The following is a 25,619-nucleotide window of genomic DNA, read 5'->3' as shown; positions in this document are numbered from 1 at the left end:
ATCTCACAAGAAGGGCAGCTCCTGACAGGGTTAAAAGGAGGAATCGCCAAAGCATCTTGAGACTCAATCAAGAAGGATTTAGGTTGCACAACAAAAGGCTACCGGATTAATGGCAATCCAACAAGAATAAATAAAGCACCACTAAAACAAGTGATGGGTGTAACAGTCAAGAATATCTTAAGACTCCATCAAGAAGAATTCAAGTTGCACAACAACAGGCTACCAGATTAATGGCAATGCAACAAGATTAAACAAAGTGCCACTAATACAAGTGATAGGTATAACAGTCAAAAACATCTTGAAACTCCATCAAGAAGAATTCAGGTTGCACAACAACAGGCTACAGGATTAATGGCAATTCAACAAGATTAAACATAACGCCACTTATACAAGTGATAGGTATAACAGTCAAAAACATCTTGAGACACCATCAAGAAGAATTCAGGTTGCACAACAACAGGCTACAGGATTAATGGCAATTCAACAAGATTAAACATAACGCCACTTATACAAGTGATAGGTTAAACAGTCAAAAACATCTTGAAACTCCATCAAGAAGAATTCAGGTTGCACAACAACAGGCTACAGGATTAATGGCAATTCAACAAGATTATACAAAACGCCACTTATACAAGTGATAGGTATAACAGTCAAAAACATCTTGAGACTCCATCAAGAAGGATTCAGGTTGCACAACAACAGGCTACAGGATTAATGGCAATTCAACAAGATTAAACATAACACCAATTATACAAGTGATAGGTATAACAGTCAAAAACATCTTGAAACTCCATCAAGAAGAATTCAGGTTGCACAACAACAGGCTACAGGATTAATGGCAATTCAACAAGATTAAACATAACGCCACTTATACAAGTGATAGGTATAACAGTAAAAACATATTGAAACTCCATCAAGAAGAATTCAGGTTGCACAACAACAGGCTACAGGATTAATGGCAATTCAACAAGATTAAACATAACGCCACTAATACAAGTGATAGGTATAACAGTCAAAAACATCTTGAGATTCCATCAAGAAGAATTCAGGTTGCACAACAACAGGCTACAGGATTAATGGCAATTCAACAAGATTAAACATAACGCCACTAATACAAGTGATAGGTATAACAGTCAAAAACATCTTGAAACTCCATCAAGAAGAATTCAGGTTGCACAACAACAGGCTACAGGATTAATGGCAATTCAACAAGATTAAACATAACGCCACTTATACAAGTGATAGGTATAACAGGCAAAAACATCTTGAGACTCCATCAAGAAGAATTCAGGTTGCACAACAACAGGCTACAGGATTAAGGGCAATTCAACAAGATTAAACATAACGCCACTTATACAAGTGATAGGTATAACAGTCAAAAACATCTTGAAACTCCATCAAGAAGAATTCAGGTTGCACAACAATAGGCTACAGGATTAATGGCAATTCAACAAGATTAAACAAAGCGCCACTAATACAAGTGATTGGTAAAACAGTCATAAAACATCTTGAAACTCCATCAAGAAGGATTCAGGTTGCACAATAATAGGCTACCGGATTAATGGCAATGCAACAAGATTAAACAAAACGCCACTTATACAAGTGATAGGTATAACAGTAAAAACATCTTGAAACTCCATCAAGAAGAATTCAGGTTGCACAACAAAAGGATATAGAATTAATGGCAATGCAGCAAGATTAAACAAAGCGCCACCAATACAAGTGATTGGTAAAACAGTCAAAAACATCTTGAAACTCCATCAAGAAGGATTCAGGTTGCACAATAATAGGCTACCGGATTAATGGCAATGCAACAAGATTAAACAAAGCGCCACTAATACAAGTGATTGGTAAAACAGTCAAAAACATCTTGAAACTCCATCAAGAAGGATTCAGGTTGCACAATAATAGGCTACCGGATTAATGGCAATGCAACAAGATTAAACAAAGCGCCACTAAAACATGTGATTGGTAAAACAGTCAAAAACATCTTGAAACTCCATCAAGAAGGATTCAGGTTGCACAATAATAGGCTACCGGATTAATGGCAATGCAACAAGATTAAACAAAGCGCCACTAATACAAGTGATTGGTAAAACAGTCAAAAACATCTTGAAACTCCATCAAGAAGGATTCAGGTTGCACAATAATAGGTTACCGGATTAATGGCAATGCAACAAGATTAAACAAAACGCCACTTATACAAGTGATAGGTATAACAGTAAAAACATCTTGAAACTCCATCAAGAAGGATTCAGGTTGCACAACAAAAGGCTACCGAATTAATGGCAATGCAGCAAGATTAAACAAAGCGCCACTAATACAAGTGATTGGTAAAACAGTCAAAAACATCTTGAAACTCCATCAAGAAGGATTCAGGTTGCACAATAATAGGCTACCGGATTAATGGCAATGCAACAAGATTAAACAAAACGCCACTTATACAAGTGATAGGTATAACAGTAAAAACATCTTGAAACTCCATCAAGAAGGATTCAGGTTGCACAATAATAGGCTACCGGATTAATGGCAATGCAACAAGATTAAACAAAGCGCCACTAAAACATGTGATTGGTAAAACAGTCAAAAACATCTTGAAACTCCATCAAGAAGGATTCAGGTTGCACAATAATAGGCTACCGGATTAATGGCAATGCAACAAGATTAAACAAAGCGCCACTAAAACATGTGATTGGTAAAACAGTCAAAAACATCTTGAAACTCCATCAAGAAGGATTCAGGTTGCACAATAATAGGCTACCGGATTAATGGCAATGCAACAAGATTAAACAAAGCGCCACTAATACAAGTGATTGGTAAAACAGTCAAAAACATTTTGAAACTCCATCAAGAAGGATTCAGGTTGCACAACAAAAGGCTACCGGATTAATGGCAATGCAGCAAGATTAAACAAAGCGCCACTAATACAAGTGATTGGTAAAACAGTCAAAAACATCTTGAAACTCCATCAAGAAGGATTCAGGTTGCACAATAATAGGCTACCGGATTAATGGCAATGCAACAAGATTATACAAAACGCCACTTATACAAGTGATAGGTATAACAGTAAAAACATCTTGAAACTCCATCAAGAAGGATTCAGGTTGCACAATAATAGGCTACCGGATTAATGGCAATGCAACAAGATTAAACAAAGCGCCACTAATACAAGTGATTGGTAAAACAGTCAAAAACATCTTGAAACTCCATCAAGAAGGATTCAGGTTGCACAATAATAGGCTACCGGATTAGTGGCAATGCAACAAGATTAAACAAAGCGCCACTAATACAAGTGATTGGTAAAACAGTCAAAAACATCTTGAAACTCCATCAAGAAGGATTCAGGTTGCACAACAAAAGGCTACCGAATTAATGGCAATGCAGCAAGATTAAACAAAGCGCCACTAATACAAGTGATTGGTAAAACAGTCAAAAACATCTTGAAACTCTATCAAGAAGGATTCAGGTTGCACAATAATAGGCTACGGGATTAATGGCAATGCAACAAGATTAAACAAAACGCCACTTATACAAGTGATTGGTATAACAGTAAAAACATCTTGAAACTCCATCAAGAAGAATTCAGGTTGCACAACAAAAGGCTACCGAATTAATGGCAATGCAGCAAGATTAAACAAAGCGCCACCAATACAAGTGATTGGTAAAACAGTCAAAAACATCTTGAAACTCCATCAAGAAGGATTCAGGTTGCACAATAATAGGCTACCGGATTAATGGCAATGCAACAAGATTAAACAAAGCGCCACTAATACAAGTGATTGGTAAAACAGTCAAAAACATCTTGAAACTCCATCAAGAAGGATTCAGGTTGCACAATAATAGGCTACCGGATTAATGGCAATGCAACAAGATTAAACAAAGCGCCACTAATACAAGTGATTGGTAAAACAGTCAAAAACATCTTGAAACTCCATCAAGAAGGATTCAGGTTGCACAATAATAGGCTACCGGATTAATGGCAATGCAACAAGATTAAACAAAGCGCCACTAATACAAGTGATTGGTAAAACAGTCAAAAACATCTTGAAACTCCATCAAGAAGGATTCAGGTTGCACAATAATAGGCTACCGGATTAATGGCAATGCAACAAGATTAAACAAAGCGCCACTAATACAAGTGATTGGTAAAACAGTCAAAAACATCTTGAAACTCCATCAAGAAGGATTCAGGTTGCACAATAATAGGCTACCGGATTAATGGCAATGCAACAAGATTAAACAAAGCGCCACTAATACAAGTGATTGGTAAAACAGTCAAAAACATCTTGAAACTCCATCAAGAAGGATTCAGGTTGCACAACAAAAGGCTACCGAATTAATGGCAATGCAGCAAGATTAAACAAAGTGCCACTAATACAAGTGATTGGTAAAACAGTCAAAAACATCTTGAAACTCCATCAAGAAGAATTCAGGTTGCACAACAAAAGGCTACCGAATTAATGGCAATGCAGCAAGATTAAACAAAGCGCCACTAATACAAGTGATTGGTAAAACAGTCAAAAACATCTTGAAACTCCATCAAGAAGGATTCAGGTTGCACAATAATAGGCTACCGGATTAATGGCAATGCAACAAGATTAAACAAAACGCTACTTATACAAGTGATAGGTAAAACAGTCAAAAACATCTTGAAACTCCATCAAGAAGGATTCAGGTTGCACAATAATAGGCTACCGGATTAATGGCAATGCAACAAGATTAAACAAAGCGCCACTAAAACATGTGATGGGTTCAACAGTCAAAAACAATCACACAAATACTTGAAGGAGATATGGGCAAAAAAAAAAAAAGAAAAAAAAAAGGGTAATAGAATTTCAAGAGTGATTGATTGTTATTAGACCGGTGGTCAAAAATAACTGAAGATAGTGGTGAGTGAGCTCTCAGCTCAGCCGTCAGTGTTACCAACGGCAGTACAGAATAGTTGGAATCAGGGTTGCCTGTGTGGTAAAAATTCTGCTGGTATTTGGGATTCAGGGCTAGATAAATTATCCTAAAGTAATGTTTATTAATATTTTATATTTCATTTCATTGTCATATTTAAATTTGCATATAATTATTTTTCTTCTAGGAAGCAGGAGACTTCTACGTTTGAAGGACAAAATTCTTCAAAAGGACTTTTATAACATAAAAGAGTTCTTGAATCCTGATAGGCTTTTTTCATAAATTGATCACAAGAAATAATATATATACATATGTTATCATAATCATCATCATCCTTAACTATTATTATTATGATTATTAACATTATTATTATTATTATTATTGTTATTATTATTACAACCATAGTTGGGAAAGAAGGATGCTGTAAGCCCAAGGGCTCCAAAAGGGAAAAATAGCCTAGTGAAGAAAGAAAATAAAGAAATTAATAAACTATAAGAGAAATGATGAACAATTACAATAAAACACTTTAAGAACAGTAACAATATTAAGAAAAAAAATCTTTCATATAATAATTATAAAAAGAGATATGTCGGCAAGTTTAACATAAGAATGTTTGCTACAAGTTTGAACTTTTGAAGTTCCACCTACTAAAATACCTGATTAGGAAAATTATTCCACAGCCGGGTCACAGCTGGAATAAAACTTCTAGAATACTGAGTAGTATTGAGCCTTATGATGGAGAATGCAACACCAATCACAGAAGATGATTCCCTTAGCCAGGTACACAGCTGTAAAGAAGCTCAGGAAATATCTAGACATCTCCTATGTAGTGCCCTGTGAAAAGCCTTTTGCTCGGAGGAGATGCTGGACAGTCTACATCTGTGAAGACCCAAGGACTCCACGATATGGTGATACCTCTGCACTTTTCTGAAAAGTGTGAGCCTGAGGTGTAGTCGTCACGTAATAAACACTGTTGTTTACTGGCCGGATAAGGCTAGACGGTTGAAAGGCGTACATGTCTGGGTGATCCCATGGGTGTTGAAAGGCATCTTTGAACAACACCTATGGGCCCAGAATGTGGGAGCAAAGTTCATCACTGCTGCTGACCACTGGTCGAGTGAGGAAACAGTGTGGAGAGAGGACAAGACCAAAGCTTCCAGTGTGGCTGAGTCAGAAGCTGAAAAGGAAATGTCACCTGCCTTGAATCTCTCCAACCAGTGCACCCCCATCAGAGTGCACACTGATATTTCAACCTGCAGGGGTGCAGACAGCATTTCCCAGAGTATTACCTCTGATGTCTAGAGAGGGGGACAGCAGGATCTTGCTTGACCTGCTGGGCTGAAATGAGTTCTCAGATCTACAGATCTGATCATCCATCCAGTCCAGGGCCAAGTCTAACAGATCCGACAATGGCAACTCTAACAAGGACTTTGAGCCTCTCCCAGGCTGTTGTACTCTCAAATGAGGGCAAGAACCCTTTCCAACTTAGTGGGTGCCGGACTGTGGTCCAGAGTCCTCGAGACATTCGGCCCACGAGCACACACATGCCTTGCCAAAGCCGAAGGTGAGGTACCATAATCAGGAGAGACGGCTTTTTCCAACGAGTATGGTCGTTCTGTCCCGAGAACGGAACAATGAACATAATTGGCACTGGGAAAAAAGCCCACCATCTCACATTTTTGGCTTACAAAAGGGCGCATATGCTTCAGTACAGCCTTGAATGGTGCCACCCTCTCTACCAACCCGAGAGGCAAGTCATCGGTAGAGGGAGGAGCAGGCATCCAGTGCCATGGATGGAAGGGAGATGGAGGTCACCCAAGTTCTTCCATTAACTTCAGAACTGAAAGTACTATTATATTAATTATCATTATTACTTGCTAAGCCACAACCCTAGTTGGAAAAGCAGGACGCTATAAGCCCAGGGGCTCCAACAGGGGAAATAGCTCAGTGAGGAAACGGAACAAGGAAAAATAAAATATTCTAAGAAGAGCAACAATACTAAAATAAATATCACTTTATAAACTATAAAAACTTCAACAAAACAAGAGGAAGAGAAATAGGATATAAGATAGAACAGTGTCTCCGAGTGTACCCTCAAGCAAGAGATCTCTAACCCAAGACAGTGGAAGACCATGGTACAGAGGCTATGGGACTACACAAGATTAGAGAACAATGGTTTGATTTTGGAGTGTCCTTCTAGAAGAGCTGCTTACCATAGCTATAGAGTCTCTTCTACCCTTACAAAGAGGAAAGTGGCCACTGAACAATTACAGTGTAGCAAGAAGAATTGTTTGGTAATCTCAGTGTTGTCAGGTGTATAAGGACAGAGGAGAATATGTAAAGAATAGGCCAGACTATTCGGTATGTGTGTATAGGCAAAGGAAAAGTGAACCGTAACCAGAGAGAAGGATCCAATGTAGTACTATCTGGCCAGTCAAAAGACCCCTTAACTCTCTAGAATTCTTTAGAAACAAAATAGAATATATAGTTGGGTCTTTTACAGATATACCATAACAGATTTGTGCTAAACCAGATACACAGATAAGATTAACGAAATATGATAATATAATAGCAGATGAAGTCATCAGGATTATTAAAGGGGCAATGAAAACCAATTGTGCTCCAAAAGTAATTGGAGTAGAAAACTTTTCTAGTCTTGCTGTTATAATTGCAAGAATATTAAATACTAGTATTGATGTGTGTAACCTTCATAAATTTGAGAATGTGCCCATAGTTACTCAAGTTCTGAAGTGCTACAGATTATGAGGACATAAGTTCATACAATACTGTACTATTTCGAATCTATCCTCTATATCAATAGTGTTAGAGTATGTAATTCTTGAACAAATTGATACTTATTTCGAAAGAATCAAAGCATTGCTAGACAACCAGTCAGCATACTAACAATACTTATATTCTATGGAAACAGCTATATGCTCTATTGATTATGATCTGCTGGAAATGATGGATGAGAACAAATGTGATGTCTTGATAAAACTGGACTTTAGTGCTGCTTTTCATACAATTGTGCATGAACTGCTACTAAATGATTGATGGTTCATTAATATTGAAGATCAGACCTTGGAGTATCTAAAAGACAACCTGGCTGACAGAAATTACTGTGTACAAATTGTAAACTTTCATTCATCATATGAGCCATGAAATATCAGGGTACCCCCATGGAAGTGTACTAGGCCAATCTTATTTTGTATCTATACTAAAGGTCTAACAAAAGAATACAAAGACATGGAGTGAAGTTAAAATTATTTCTCCATGTATGACATTGATGATACCACTTACCAGTATTATGGAATAGATGGCAGTTTAATGCCTAAAATCAAATGAAAATAAAACTGAGCTTATGCTCGTAGGGAAGAACAACAACTTCAGAAACTTGAGTGACATTCAAATTAATATTAATAACTCTGTCCCGATATCTAGCAGAGTTCATAACTAAGGTGTACCACTTGACTGTAATTTCTCTAGCAGTGTTCAAATAGAAAATGTAGTAAAAATGCTGGGCATCACCTTAGAAACATTGCTTTTGTGAAGAAGTATCTGGATAAACATTCTATAAGGAAACTTGTGATTAATTGTATTTTTAACAGACTTGAATATTGTGACTCCATCTAAAAATGGCAAAACATAACAGAGGGACAGGACTGACAATATGTTTTCCACCCCAACAAAGGATTACTCCTATACTTGTTGACTTCCACTGGCTGCCTATTAAAGTCAGATTAGAGTTTAACATATGTGCAATGACTCATCAAGTTATCAAAGCCGGATGTACAAAATATCTTATAGCATTGCTACACATCGTGAAACCAACGATTTGTGTACACACGAGAATAGTTACAGATGGTTTCTATTTATTGAAGCCCAGATGAATGTCTAATGTATGTTCTAGAACTTTCAAATATGCAGCTCCAAGACTATACAAAAAACTCCAACAAGACATCCAAAAGACTGAAAATATTAAGGCTTTCAAGAACAAACAGAAGACGTTATTGTTTTCTAAGTGCTTTAATGACGTGGATTTAACAATGAACATAGAATACAATGTGCATTACTTTAAATACTTAAGAATGTGCATGATGAACAGATTTTATAATATTTCTTGTAGGGTATAGGGGCTCCTTGTTCGATATTCCCATCTGGGTGCTTTTCTTAATGTAAATTTCTCATTACACCATTTATGAGAGTATATAACTAAATCATATTTGTTGCTGCTTCTTATAATTTTTTTCCTTTTTGATATGTAATTATAGGTAGTAGGCTGGCCAGGGCACCAGCCACCCGTTGAGATACTACCGCTAGAGAGATATGGGTCTTATGACTGGCCAGACAGTACTACATTGGATCCTTCTCTCTGGTTACGGTTCATTTTCCCTTTGCCTGCATACACACACCGAATAGTCTGACCTATTCTTTACATATTCTCTTCTATCCTCATACACCTGACAACACTGAGATTACCAAACAATTCTTCTTCACTGTAATTGTTCAGTGGCCATTTTCCTCTTTGTAAGGGTAGAAGGGACTCTTTAGCTATGGTAAGCAGCTCTTCTAGGAGAAGGACACTCCAAAATCAAACCATTGTTCTCTAGTCCTTGGTAGTGCCATAGCCTCTGTACTATGGTTTTCCACTGTCTTGGGTTAGAGTTCTCTTGCTCGAGGGTACACTCGTGCACACTATTCTATCTTATTTCTCTTCCTCTTGTTTTGTTAAAGTTTTTATAGTTTGGAGATATTTATTTTAATGTTACTGTTTTTAATATTTTATTTTTCCCCGTTTCCTTTCCTCATTGGGTTATTTTCCCTATTGGAGCCCCTGGGCTTATAGCATCCTGGTTTTCCAACTAGGGTTGTAGCTTAGCAAGTAATAATAATAATAATAATGATAATAATAATAATAATAATAATAATAATAATAATAATAATTACGGTATTGCATTCCATCCATGTACTTCCAGTTTCTAACAGATTTCACTTCCTTCTTTTATGTATTTTCCCCCTCTCTTGTTCTCTTAAGTCTCCTCATCGAACCAAAGATAACTATCCATCAATAAGCTTTCATTGTGACTCCTATCAGTCCCATCCTATCATTGGTAAATATCTTCAACCACACTTATATTCATTACTTCACTTTAAAGGAATCTCTTTTACCTGTTAAACAGCCTTTTAGTGCCCACTAACTTCATCCCCTACTGTGCAAAGCTTTGACCCATCACATTGATGTACCTCTTTTACAAGCATACCTTCATTCGGAGCAATTTTATCTCCACCATACAATTAATCATTTCGTCTGAGAAACTCTTTGTTATCATGTGGAGCTATGGATGTTAAAAATTGCAGCAAATGTTTCTACATTGAACAGAATGACCCAAGTCTCTCTTCATAGTTTATGATCAACAGATATATTTTAACGTTGTTATTGGTCTAAAGATATTTTATATTCTTTACTCATTACTTCTCATATGCTCAATAAATTTCCTTATTGACTTTCATCGCTGGACCTTTATCCTGTTGGAGCCTTTGGGCCTATAACATCCTGCTTTTCCAACAGGGGTTGTAGTTTAGCAAGTAACAATAAGAATGATTGCAAGAAGTCCCATGGACCTTCTAGTGATCTCTTTTCTCTTTTGGGCATTCTCAGTAAAAATCAGGTGTCGACTCGCTCCCACTGCCTTCCACCCCCACCTCCCTCGCCCCTCCATCGTTGATACTATGGCGGACTCTACTACAGCAGTTGGCGCTGCGGCCGCCCCATTGAAACTTTCACCGTTCGCCAGTGGAGAGGCATTTGCTTGGTTTCAGCGCGCAGAAGTCCAGTTTCGCATCAACGGCGTGACTCGCTCAACCACCAAAGCAGATTATGTTCTCGCGGCGATACCCGAGGACACCTTCCCGGAAATATCCGACTGGCTTTGTGAACAAGGAGACACGCCAATAGCATATGACGCCCTCAAAACATACCTTCTGCAGCAGTACTCGCCGTCGCCAGCCGCCCGTGTAGCAAAGCTTTTTCAGCTCTCGCAACAACCGTTGGGGGACCAAAGGGCTTCGCTTGCCCTCAGGGAAATGACCAGTATCGCTCGCCTTCAACCTGCCGCAGACGGCTCTCCTCGTGAGGTGAACCTACTTCGTGCCCTTTGGATACGCCGTTTACCCGGACCTATACGCGCTGCCATACTCGATGTCGATAGTTTACCCATAAAGGACTTGATGACCAAAGCCGACGCCCTTATGGACAGCCACTTTAAGACCTCCATCAACGCCTCCACCCCTGACGAAGAGGATGCCTATTCAACGTCAACTGAAGCTGACATGAATGCCGTAGGACATACACGCCCACACCGTGACGTGCCGAAGCAGAGACAAAGCCGCCCACCACCCACCAATCGCTCACGCCCCAACAAACGACTTCTACAGCCACTTACTACCTCCCACCCGCCGCAGTTTTGCTACTACCACTTCAAGATTCGGGGCAACTGCGAAGAAATGTGCCGAGGATTGTCAGTGGCCAAAAAACGTGTAAGTAGGCCATCGCTCGTGGCGGTGGCCTCCCGTGTTTCTAATCTTTTCTTTTTACAGGATGCAGGAACGGGCGTACGATTTTTGGTAGACACGGGTGCTTGTCGTTCTCTTTTGCCAAGGAAACTCTTCAAGGCACGACGTAGTCTGTCTACATCTGCCGACGTCCGCTTGGTAGCTGCCAATGGATCTGCGATACCCACCTACGGTTACGAGAACCTCACATTATCGTTCGGAAACGGTAAATTCAATTGGAAGTTTCTCGTTGCTGACGTCACCATGCCAATCCTCGGTGCGGATTTCCTCTCTCATTTCCACCTTCTGGTCGATGTCGCCCACCGACGATTGGTCAACGCAGACTCGTACTTGTCGACACCTCTTCAACCCGCCCCCTCTAACCTCGCTCTCCACATTAGCGCACCCACGGATGCCTATGCCCACCTCCTCACGTCGTACCCGGAAGTTTTCGTCCAGAACTTCGCCAAACGCCCACGGTTCCTGCCAAGCACGGTATTTATCACCATATCAAGACGACGGGACCCCCAGTCTTTGCAAAATTCAGACGTCTGGCACCGGAACGATTGGCAGCCGCCAAACAGACGTTCGCCGAAATGGAGGAAATGGGCCTTTGCCAAAAGGCCTCCAGCCCATGGTCCTCACCCTTACACATCATTCTGAAGAAAGACGGCTCCCTCCGTCCGTGCGGGGATTACAGGCGCCTGAACATGCAAACAGAACCGGATCACTACCCCCTCCCAAACATTGCCGATGTGACCTCCTACCTGCACAAAGCAAAGGTTTTCTCTATGCTCGATCTCCTGAAGGGGTATTATCAGGTGCCTATGAACCCAGAAGACATCCCCAAGACTGCCATCACCACTCCGTTTGGTACATACACCTTCAATTACTCCTGTTTTGGCCTTCGTAATGCTGGGGCCACGTTTCAACGTCTCATGGATGGCATCTTAGGGGACCTCCCTTTCTGTGTATGTTATGTGGACGACATACTTGTGTTCTCCTCCTCAAAAGAGGAACACCTCCGTCACCTGCGCATCGTGCTCGACCGCCTGCAACAAAACGGCCTTGTAGTCCGGTACGACAAGTGTACCTTTGGCGCCAACGAAGTGTCGTTCTTAGGGCACCGCATCACTCCTGAAGGTGTCCACCCCCTCCCTGAGAAGGTAGCAGCCGTTCAGAACTTCCCCGTGCCCTCGACCGTCAAAGCTCTGCAGGAATTCTTGGGCATGATCAACTATTATCACCGTTTTCTGCCAGCCATTGCCGTCACTCTTGCTCCCCTCTACGCCTCCCTCAAGGGCAAGCCGAAGGACCTGAAGTGGGGTCCCCTTCAAGAAGCAGCCTTCTGCAATGCAAAGAAGGCCCTATCAACTGCTGCGGCTCTCACTTTTCCTATCCCACACGCCCCTCTCCTTCTCTCCACCGATGCCAGCGACGTCGCTATTGGTGCAGTACTCGAGCAGGTGGTCAAAGGCTCGCCCCGCCCATTGGCCTTCTTCAGCAGAAAACTGTCCAAGGCAGAATCGGGTTATTCTACCTTCGATCGAGAATTGCTGGCGGTGCACTTGGCTGTCCGTCACTCCGGGGTCACCAATGTGACGGTGCCGAAAGAGGGTTGTGAACTCAAAGGCAGGATGCAATCAACTGAGTTATATTATAATAGAACACTCTCCTTTATATACAAAACCTCAAGCCAACAGGACATAACAAGTTAACAAGACAGACAATGTTACAGAGGAAAACAGCAGACATGAATTTTCATGTTCGTTTAGTGCGAGGGAAGAGCGAAGATACAAGCACAATATATGCAAAAGGAATTATGTACAATTGTGTGACACACGGTTAGCACACTACTGTATATCAAAAGATATTTTTTTGGGTTTACACGTGGTATGCATGTCTATATTATCAAAGCTATCCTATAAAATCTAAATTTTATTTTGACAAAGACTTACAAAAGTATTAACTCTTTATCAAACAAAATCACTACTTACTGGAAATATTAAGGAAGAAACTGCCATTTCTTAATGCAGAGAGCAGTAAAGGCGGTATTTCTTTCAATTTATTATTGGAGACGTCAAGGTCTTTCATATTACCTGGATCCTTCTTGTAATACTCAGAGTAATGTCCTTGCACTTCAATTGTTCTCAAACTACAATTTGAGAGGTTCAGATGCTCCAGTCGCTGAACCGTATCTGAAATATATATACACAGTAAAACTATAGGTAAGCAAAACCAATTGGCAACAGCATAGATATAGTAATTTGTACTATATAAAAACATCAACAGAAAAGATTATATTGCAAGTAAGGCATTCTTTATTATACTTTTATGCATACTTGAGCTGACATACATATTACAGAGAAATACACACGCACACACACATAGACACACACACACACACATATATATATATATATATATATATATATATATATATATATATATATATATATATATATATATAAATATACACACACATATACATATCTATATATATATACATATATATATATATATATATATATATATATATATATATATATATACACACACAGTATATATATACACACACACACATATATATATATATATATATATATATATATATATATATATATATATATAAAGATTGGGAAACAGCAGTATGGATTCATGTGGGAAAGAGGGAATGTGGATATCATCTTTATAGTAAGGCAGCTACAGGTAAAGAGACTAAAATGAAACCAGACCTCTTCTGTGCTTTTGTAGACCAAAGGAACGCTTATCAGAGAACAACAAGAGAAATGATGTGTTGGTGCTTGAGGAAAAGGAAAGTCCCAGAGAAGTTGGTTTGAATGCTCGAAATGCTCTACAAAATAATAAGGAGAGAAGATGTAACAGTAGTTGAGGAAACAAAAAACCTTTGAAGATAATGTTAGCGTACACAGGGGTCAGCATTAAGCCTGTTTTTATTTGTATTGGTCATTGATGTGTTAAGAGAAGAGTTCAGAAAGGGAAAAGTTCTGAGTTGCTATTTAAAGGTGTTAAAGGCAAGGGACATTAATATTGCCCTAGCAAGGAGGACAATGCCCTAGAAACTGACCATATATACACCTGATCAGTGCCCAACCCCCTCTCCAACCAAGCTAGGACCAGGCAATGGCTTCTTCTTCTTCTTCTTCGTCTACATCTCTTCCCACTTCTATGTGGGGTCGATGTTTCTGGTCAGCTTTCTCCATCTACCTCTGTCCCACACTTAATCACCGGTTAATCCTTTGATCGAAGGTCATCCTTGATACAGTCCATCCACCTTTGCTTTGGTCTTCCTCTCCTTCTCGTTCCCTGTACCTCCATTTCCATCACTCTCCTCCTAATACACTGTTCATCTCTTCTCATGACATGACCATCCCACCTCAGTCTACTTTCTTGGATTTTATCTGGCTGTTGATGACTATTGGCTTCCCCGAACTCCTAATCCTTAGCTCAAATGGAGGGTGAGGTTGCAGACACTAAAGGAACTAAAGAGTTTGAGCAGGACTCGAACCTCAATCTAGCGATCACCAGGGAGGAACATTACCCATAAGCCACCACATATAATTTGATGATTACAACTGAAAATTAGGTATACTTAGAGTAGGATTGTAGAGTGGCAGGAGTCTTTGGAGAGGGGTGGCTTGCTGATAAATGTGGATATGACTGAGGTTATAGTGAGCACTATATAAGGCAGGGACGGGATAGACATACAGTAAAGTAGAGGATCGGTTATAATACAGGACGAACAATTTAGATACTTGAGAGCATGCAAGGCTGCAGTTGAGAATAGGATAGAAGTAGCCTGAAAGAAGTGGAGGGAGGTAGCAGGAGTGATATGTGATAGAAAAGGCCAAATACGCTAAAAGTCAAGACGTGTAGCACAGTAATAAGACCATTGTTAATGTAGGTATCAGAAATGTTGGCACTAAGACAAAAAGAGGACGCAAAGCTTAGAAAAGAGAGATGAGAATGCTGAGGTGGATTATGGGAATATCACTGCTTGTAACCTTGAAAAATTATGAATAAGAAGAATGGCAGATGTAGTAGGTGGATTATGGGAATATCACTGCTTGTAACCTTAAAAAATTATGAAATAAGAAGAATGGCAGGTGTAGTAGGCGGATTATGGGAATATCACTGCTTGTAACCTTGAAAAATTATGAAATAAGAAGAATGGCAGGTGTAGTAGGTGGATTATGAGAATATCACTGCTTGAAACCTTGAAAAATTATGAAATAAGAAGAATGGCAGATGTAGTAGGTGGATTATGGGAATATCACCGCTTGTAACCTTGAAAAATTATGAAATAAGAAGAATGGCAGGTGTAGTAGGCGGATTATGGGAATATCACTGCTTGTAACCTTGACAAATTATGAAATAAAAAGAATGGCAGGTGTAGTAGGTGGATTATGGGAATATCAATGCTTGTAACCTTGAAATATTATGAAATAAGAAGAATGGCAGGTGTAGAATGAGGTGATAAGAGTCAGAACTGTGATGGTATGGGCACATGTTCAGGGTGGATGGTTGGAAGGAAGTAAGGAGGGACTGGGAAGAACCAGTGAGGGGTGAAGACTGAGATGGAGGTAGAGAATTGGATGGCAAGATATGGTAAAGGATGATGTGGAGAGAAGAGGTTTGGTGGAAGAGGATGCCTCTGATGGAAGGCATTGGATACGGCACACCAAGCAACCTACGCCTTACTGTAGGGATAACGGGATAAGCATCCTAATAGCCTACATCCCATTCAATGGGAACTTTTTTTGTAAATAAATCTGTAATTAGATTATAGCTTTCATTATCTGTTAATGATTGGATCTATGGTGCAATATAGGCATGCCATGTTTTGATAAAAGAAATGATATATAGATTTCTTACACAATTAAAAAAAAAGTAGCATTGAAAACCTACTTACCATAATGAAGCTTGACGAAACCAAGTTTGTCATTGCTAGATGCATCTAAGTGAGTCAACTTCTGTTGATGAAACGAAACATCAAATTCATATATCAATGACTTGATAACAAAAAAGAAGTAAATTACGTACCATTTTTTTTCTAGACGACGAACCCAGCCTAAGAGAAATTAATTTTAAGCGTGACCTTAGTGTAGAACTAGCCACGAATAAAATATGAAATAAAAATGACCAGTTTATCACAGTAAGGTTAAAATAGTTCTTATTAAGGTATCTTATCAAGAGGAAATAATCTGAATGATCTCCATGAAATAAACAAACATGATACAGTTTTACTGAGGACGTTAAAGAAATATGTACAGTAGTTACAAAAGTGGGACAAATAACGAAAATTTTTTCTAAATGAAAACAGATAATCATTTCTTTCTAGGAAGAAAAAAGAAGTAGTAAGCAATAAAGTTACGAGAATGGAAAAAGATTTAACACCTCGTAAGAGAAGGTTCAAATTCTCTTGCATAAATGACACTTTACGAAAACTCATAACCCATTACGGAGTTTTGGTGACCTTGGGGATTTTCAACAGTTAATTTTCGCCATCTATATTTGTCTAAGGAATGCAATTTATTTGACGTATATTCCGCCGTACATCTTCAGCATATAATAAAATTCTTTATCTATCTACTCAGCCACTTAGAGCGATCTAGCGTTTGCACATGCTTGAAATTCAGGACTGAAGTGAATCAGTGTCTGCTCCACCCTTCTTGAGGTCAGATATATTGTGAATTGCTCCTGCTCTCTTCACACTTACACTACCATTAATTATGGTAAGTCTCTGTAAAGTTTACATGCTAGAGGAATTAGGTGGAATTGTCTTAACCAGGTGGTCAATATCCCAGACGGGATTTGTGCCCGGCTTACTGGAATCGTGGTCAATCTCAGAAAGGTTTGGCAGCTTGTCTCAAAATAAACTAATGTATGCCTGTGTAAGGACTATACAGTACTGCCTGGTCTACTGGGAAGCACAGGACAATGCCCTATAAACTGACCATATATACGCATGATCAGTGCCCAACCCCTCTCCAACCAAGCTAGGTCCCGGCAATAGCTGTTGATGACTATAGGCTTCCTTATATAGTGGAATATATTGGAAATATTAGTTAATTATAATTATAAGGATACAGCCTGTTATATATAACAGTTTGTAGGTTGGCCAGGGCACTATCCACCCGTTGAGCCACTACCGCCAGAGAGTTATGGGGTACTTTGACTGGCCAGACAGTACTACATTGGATCAAACCATTAATACAAAAGAGGGATATATAAATGTTATGTAAAACATTCTTTCAAAGTTGCAAAGAGAATGCTATACAGGGTAGCTCTAAAATGTGACTCTTTGGTAAAAATATTGTAAAAGAACAATCTCATGCATTAATCAAATAGATATACAGGAAAAACGTAATTGTAAGAAAATTTATAGTCAGGAATAACAGTTCTGATGTATATGATTAAGCTTAATATTACTATTTTCATGGTTTAATGACTTAGATTCGCTGCAAAGTGCCAGAACTGTTAAGTTTCTCTACCTTTGAAATAAAGATATTTGCAACAAGAGAAAGTTGTAGGTAGATTGATAAAAAAAGTTCAAGTACATTGGACTGAAATAGAAGACAAGGGAAGAATTTTAAAAATGGAGTGATAAGCAAACTGCTCTTTACTGAGGTACGGTTTGGATGTTGATTCCAAATGTTTTTATATTGACCAGGCTGACATGAGTCTTTTTATAGTTTACATATGACATATATGTTTTTGACGTTGTTAATAGTTTGTATATGACATATCTGTTTTTGACATTGTTACTGTTTTTAGAATGATATATTGTTAATTTTTTCTCATCATTTATTTATTTCCCTATTTCCTTTCCTCACTGGGCTATTTTTCCCTATTGGAGCCCTTGGTCTTATAGTATCTTGCTTTTCCAATTAGGGATGTAGCTTAGCATTTAATAATAATAATAATAATAATAATAATAATAATAATAATACATGATGTGACAAAAAAGTGGAAGGGTGAGGAGTAAGATGAGAATGTTTGAAAGGAGGGATGAGAAGACAATTCTTCACTGAAGTACGGTTTGGATTTTGAATGGATAAGCAATTTCAATGAACTGCTCGTATATTATTATTATTATTATTATTATCATTATTATTATTATTATTATTATTATTATTATTATTAATTGCTAAGCTACAACCCTAGTTGGAAAAGCAGAATGCTATAAGACCAGGGACTCCAACAGGGAAAAGAGCCCAGTGGAAACAAGGAAGAAAAAAACATTTTAAGAACAGTAACGTTAAAATAAATATCTCTTGAATAAACTATAAAAATTCTAACAAATCAAAAGGAAGAGAAATAAGATAGAATAAAGTACCCGAGTGTACCCTCAAGCAAGAGAACTCTAACCCAAGACAGTGGAAGGCCATAGTACAGTGGCTATGAAACTACCCAAGACTAAAGAACAATGGTTTGATTTTGGAGTGTCCTTCTCCTAGAAGAGCAGCTTACCATAGCTAAAGCAATTTGAATGAACTGCTCGTATAGTATACACGATGTAAAGAGTGCAAGGGTGAGGAGTACAAAATATAATCATAAAAAATAACAGAAAATGGTTACTGTTTTTGAAAGGATTGACTGGAATGTTTTGAGATGATTAGGTCATGAGGAAAGTTTTAAGAGAAATGTAGATTATTAGAAGAGTAATGGAGGTAAAAGACCTACAGCGTGTTGGATAGGCTGGTGATTAAAGGATGAGTTAGAAGAAACTCTTTAGCTATGGAAAGCAGCTCTTCTAGAAGGACACTCCAAAATCAAACCATTGTTCTTTAGTCTTGGGTAGTGCCATAGCCTCTGTTCCATGGTCTTCCACTATCTTGGGTTAGAGTTCTCTTGCTTGAGGGTACACTCAGGCACACTATTCTATCTAATTTCTTTTCCTGTTGTTTTGTTAAGGTACTTACAGTTTATATAGGAAATATTTATTTTAAAGTTGTTACTGTTCCTGAAATATTTCATTTTTCCTTGTTTCCTTTCCTCACTGGGCTATTTTCCCTGTTGGAGCCCCTGGGCTTATAGCATCCTGCTTTTCCACCCAAATTTGTAGCTTAGCAAATAATAATAATAATAATAATAATAATAATAATAATAATAATAATAATAATAATAATAATAGAAAGTAAAAGCAAGCTAAGGGCCAAATGAGGCTTATCATGATGAGAGTCTCCTGTGTAAGTCAATGGATTGGCCGATATGAAGTAATTTTTTTTTCTTATTAAGGAAACCACTTAAGAATATATATACACACACACACACACACACACACACACACACATATATATATATATATATATATATATATATATATATATATATATATATATATATATATACAAAGTCTAAAAAATAGCCGATATCACTACAATACAGTATTTGAAAAAATATTATTGTAAATAATATTTTTTTATTAAATTTAAAAAAAGTGATAGGGCTATCTTATGGTCATCAATGTGCTTGGTACTAAAATCTGTAGGAAAAATGCAAATAAAAAAAGCTGATCGATCCCCGACGTGGAAGGAAAGGGGACTTTCACATCTCAGAATACAAAAAGAACAAAACTACTCTACCAAATTGGAAGTGAAAATAAGTGGATCATGGAGATAAGTAATTCCAGTATAGGACACATCCAAATACTCCAGGTTCGGATAATTCCGCAGTAGTTTTGGTAGCTGATCATCTGAAAATAAAGAAATAAATTACTATGAGAGAGAGAGAGAGAGAGAGAGAGAGAGAGAGAGAGAGAGAGAGAGAGAGAGAGAGAGAGAGAGAGAGAGAGAGAGAGAGAAAATCATACAGTTTCAAACATATACCAAAGTATATACCAAACATATAACTACTGCATTGTAATCATTCAGTGGCTACTTTCCTCTTGGTAAAGGTAGAAGAGACTCTTTAGCCATGGTAAGCAGCTCTTCTAGGAGAAGGACACTCCAAAATCAAATCATTATCCTCTAGTCTTTGGTAGTGCCATAGCCACTGTACCATGGTCTTCCACTGTCCTGGGTTAGAGTTTTCTTGCTTAGGTACACTCCGGCAAACTATTCTATTTTATTTCTCTTCCTCTTGTTTTGGTAAAGTTTTTATAGTTTACAAAGGAAATATTTATTTTAATGTTACTGTTCTTAAAATATTTAATTTTTCCTTGTTTCCTTTCCTCACCAAGCTATTTTCCCTGTTGGAGCCCCGGGCTTATAGCATTCTGCTTTTCCAACTATGGTTGTAGCTTAACAAGTAATAATAATAATAATAATAATAATAATAATAATAATAATAATAATAATAATAATAATAATAATAATAATAATAGTGTTTTCTTTTTACTCACCTAGTTGATTCACAGCTGTGCCTCTCATGGAAAGATGAGTAAGGGAATCCTGCAGTTTCCCTCCGTCAACCAGAGTATGAATTTCAAATTTAGGATTACCGCTAATATCTAACTTCTTCAATCCATTGAAAAAATTATCACCCTAGAATAATCAGAATATCAAATAAAAATATATACACACATACATATACCAAGGCACTTCCCCCAATTTTGGGGGATAGCCGACATCAAACAAATGAGAAAAGGGGACCTTTCCTCTCTACGTTCCTCCCAGCCAGACAAGGGACTCAACCGAGTTCGGCTGGTACTGCTAGGGTTCCACAGCCCACCCTCCCCCATTATCCACCATAGATGAAGCTTCATAACGCTGAATCCCCTACTGCTGCTACCTCCCCGGTCATCCAAGGCACCGGAGGAAGCAGCAGGGCCTACCGGAACTGCGTCACAATCGCTCGCCATTCATTCCTATTTCTAGCACGCTCTCCGGCCTGTCTCATATCTATCCTCCTATCACCCACAGCTTTCTTCACTCCATCCATCCACCCAAACTTTGGCCTTCATCTTGTACTTCTCCCATCACCTCTTGCATTCATCTCCTTCTTTAGCAGACAGCCATTTTTCATTCCCTCAACATGTCCAAACCACTTCAACACATTCACACTCACTCTAGCTGCTAACTAATTTCTTACACCCGTTTTCACCCTCACTACTTCGTTCCTAAAAATATAAGAAATAAAATCGTGAATATAAAATGTTTCTATTTTGATATTTTGCATTTCTTCCTCAATGTTAGAAATATTTTACTACATCTCAAGAGGACATTTTAGGTAGCAACAAATTTCACACAAGGACCAGAAAAAAAGTATATATAAAATGTATACACATACGGGGTTTGAGTTCTATTGCTTGAGGGTACACTCGGGCACACTATTCTATCTAATTCATCTTCCTCCTGTTTTGTTAAATTTTTATAGTTTATATAGGAAATATTTATTTTAATGTTGTTACAATCTCTATTTATATGCTATTATCTCCCTCTTTCTCTCCCTATACACTCTTTTTATACCCTTTAATTCCTAATATTTCTATCTAATTGAGGATTGCAGTTCAATAAAATAAAATAAAGCAGTTAAAATGCAAACACAGCTAACGACTGATGAAACATTGCACATGATTCGTCTTTACAAGGAAGACACGTTGAATTGGGTTGATCAACAGGGGTTAGAAGACTTGTCATACATTTTGAACATTTAACATACAGTTGGAAACAGGGGACCCTGGTACTCCTCGCTCTGAAGTAGTACACCCTGTGACACCCATACTTTGCAACGAGTAATCAAATGGGAACTCTCCACGCAGTATGGGTGTAGCAAGGTGAATTTCTTCAGAAGGATGTGGACCATGAATTCCTGTGGCTATTTGTACACACCTGATACTCTGAATAAATACTGAGATAACGCATAATACCCTATACATAACAGAGATGAGGAATTTACAATAGAAAAAAAGTAGAAGGCTTGGTAGTTCACCTGCAAGATGAAGAGTGACATAATCAATGAAATAATAAATTTCAGTCAATATTGTACAAAGTAATATTCAATGAAATAATCATATTAAGTCAATACTGTAAAAGGTTAGATTAAATGAAATAATCAAATAAAGTTAATACTGTACAAGGTAAGATTAAATGAAATAATCAAATTAAGTCCCTACTGTACAAGGTAAGATTCAATGAAATAATCAAATTAAGTCAATACTGTACAAGGTATGATTCAATGAAATAATCAAATTAAATCAATACTATACAAGGTAAGATTCAATGAAATAATCAAATTAAGTCAATACTGTACCAGGTAAAATTCAATGAAATAATCAATTGTTCCATAATTGAAATACAAACCACGCTATTTAATATGGGTAATTACCTTTGGCGTAGCTGAAATGACGAGCCATTTGATTTTTAACGAGGATTTACTACACCACGGCTAGTTGGGGGGGGGGGGGGGGGGGGGTAGGGAGGGGTAGCTTGCTCCCCCCCCCTCTCACACACACCTGTGATTTAGCTCACTTTGCTATCAGCTCAGGTGACGGTCGACGTGTCCGCTTTAACCCTCGCATTTGTTGATCAGCCATTATTAATCTTTCTTTGCTTTTTCTTTTTACAGAGTGTATGTGAAGTTGGCCTCTGCTATGCACAAGTGCCCTGGCTTATCTGACCGCCCTTGTGGCACATTTATGTCGGCGGTCGACACGGATCCCCACACCTTGTGTCCTTATTGTAGAGGCCAACGGTGTGATAGAGTTAATGTATGTGGTGAGTGTAGGGAGTGGTCTACCTCCCAGTGGGAAAGGTTTTCTCGGCGCCGGAAGAAGAAGTCTTAACAGAATATTTCTCCTTCAGAGGTTTCTTTGAAAAGAAAAAATCCCAAGGACTCTTCTTCCGTGGCCCAAACCTCCTCTGAAGCTCCCACTCGACAGGTTTCTCCCGAGAAATCGTCGAGTGGTAGCGTAGACCGTAGAGCGCGCACCTGCAATAGTTTCAGCAATAGCGCACCAGCGCTCACCTGCGCATAAGCGCTCGTCTTTGGTTCCTGTTATGGCACGCCAGTGCTCACCTACGCGTCAGCGCACTTCAAGGGAGGTTCCCGAAATAGTGCACAGGCGCTCACCGGACCTCCAGCGCTCTCCAGTGCCTCAACGTGCCACTGCGCACAAGCGTGCCCCTGCTGTTGCTCCTGACATAGCGCGCCAGCGCTCACCTGCGCGCCAGTGCACAACTGCGCACCAGCGTACAACCCTGGAGTCTCCTGAGATAGCCCACAGGCGCTCACCGGGACTCCAGTGCTTTCCAGACCAACAGCGCACTTCTGTGCGCCCGCATCCTGATGTGCACCATGCGCACCCACAATCTCCTGCGCTCCAGGCACGCCCACGATCTTCGGGTCTGGGTGTAGTAACATCTTCTCCTGCTCACCAGCGCTCACCTGTGCACCATCGCGCTCAGTCTCCATCGCACGCCCACGAGGTTGCGCAAGCGCGCCCTGCTCGCCTACTGGTTCAGCCAGATCTGCACGCCACGCGCCGCGCACCCGCGCGCTAGAGATATTTCTCCTGCTCGTGCGCCCCCAATGTTATCGCCCTCACAGGCTCTTCGATAGGATCCTGCGTGCCTGCGCGCGAACAATCGCCATCGCGCGCGCGAGCGCTTATCCAGCCTTCTACGTGCCACCTGTCATCGCCTGTCCATGCCGGCCTGCGCCATCGCTCGCCCGTGCGCCCTCGCGCGCCATCGCCTATGCGCCATAGCTCGCCCGCGCGCCATCGCCTACGCACCATCGCTCGCCCGCGCACCCTCGCCATTGTCCTCGCGCGCCGGCGCGCACATGAACATTCTCCCGCGCGTGACCCAGGGCAGGGCCCATCGCACGACTATCAGCGCGATTTGCAGTGCGATCCCCAGCGCGATTCCCAGAGCGATCACAGGCACGATCGAACACGTGAGGCAGCAAGACATCACGCGGCCAATTCATCGTCGTATCGTTCCCCACCCCGCAAGCGCAGAACAGCGCGCTCGTCGGAGGAGGGGAGGTTTCCGGATAGGTCCAAGGACTCTGTGGAGGATTTATTTTTGCTCTATTTTTATTTTTTGTTTTTCGCCAAATCCTGTGAGAGAGAGAGAGAGAGAGAGAGAGAGAGAGAGAGAGAGAGAGAGAGAGAGAGAGAGAGAGAGAGAGAGAGAGAGATTGTGTCAGCGAGCGAAAGTAGTTAGTGTATCGATCGTTGGTGGTGAGAAAGACTGTTGGTACAAATGAGATTGTTTGTTTATGGTTTTAGTTAGGTTACGACAGTGGTGAATGTCTTGGGTGAATGCTTATTTTGATTGGACTGCTGCTCGATTCAGTTGTGTTTGAATGCTGGATTTTACCTTATTTAATCATTTTTCGACCAGCGTGGAAGTTATTATATATTTTAACAGTAAGTACAGTTTTGTTTATCTTTGCTTGTCGTGTTTGTGAATGATAGGAACAATTTATTATTTATCTTTGATTATAGTGCGATAGTTCAGTTAGTTAGGAGTGTTCATAAGTGTTTTTCTTTTTTATGTTGGCAGGCCGTGATTCCTCCTTTGGAGAGATTTTCTTTGAATGTGACAGTAATTGATGACGACTTGGCTATAATAAGGAACTTGGCACGACTGCTTGGATTTGGATAATTGTTGATGACCTGGCCTGCAATTAATTGTGTTAGACTGCTCATTCGGATTGACCAAGCGTTGATGACCTGGCCTGTTGAACAAGATCACGTATGATGATGATGATTATGATGACAACGCACACGACCCAAAATCAATCAATGCAGTTGTGTTGATATTTGTCAGTGTCGCGGTTGCTATAAGGTTGTGTTTTTTTGGGCAATTAAAGACTGTTGACCCTTGTGTGGACGAAGGAGTCCACTCAGAAATATATGTATTAATTACGTTTATATTTGGAGGAGAAGGGAATTTTTAGCTTTAAGTTTTGTTTTCCATATGGTTATTAGAATGTGTTTTCTATATATAGTAAGTTAAGATTGTAGTGCTAAGTGTGATTTTTTTTGGTTATGGAATATGGTTGGTGATTTTTTAGTATTAAGTGATTGTTTTGGTATTCATAAATATAGTTTTAAGGTTATGGTTTGTGTTAATGTCCTTTTTGTCTAAGAGTCTGGTTAATGATAAAGTAAGGGGAAAGTTTGTGCAGAGGAGACATTTGTCTGTTTAGTGTGATTCAAGGGTGTGGGGCTTGTTCTTGCAACATCC

The 25,619-nt window shown here is 39.4% G+C and overlaps 1 protein-coding gene across 1 annotated transcript in view; it reads right to left on the bottom strand.

The window, feature by feature from the left end:
* The window catches only part of LOC137652371 (probable serine/threonine-protein kinase DDB_G0278509), a 147,767-nt gene that overhangs the window by 60,855 nt on the left and 61,293 nt on the right, over window positions 1-25,619 (bottom strand). Inside the window, 4 exon segments of the mRNA XM_068385743.1 lie at window positions 13,452-13,652; window positions 16,388-16,448; window positions 20,064-20,173; window positions 20,822-20,963. Coding sequence (XP_068241844.1) covers window positions 13,452-13,652; window positions 16,388-16,448; window positions 20,064-20,173; window positions 20,822-20,963 — 514 coding nt within the window.

The sequence above is a fragment of the Palaemon carinicauda genome, chromosome 1, assembly GCF_036898095.1.
Source record: "Palaemon carinicauda isolate YSFRI2023 chromosome 1, ASM3689809v2, whole genome shotgun sequence".
Taxonomy (NCBI): Eukaryota; Metazoa; Arthropoda; class Malacostraca; order Decapoda; family Palaemonidae; genus Palaemon; species Palaemon carinicauda.
This window is presented reverse-complemented; position numbering and strand designations above follow the sequence as displayed.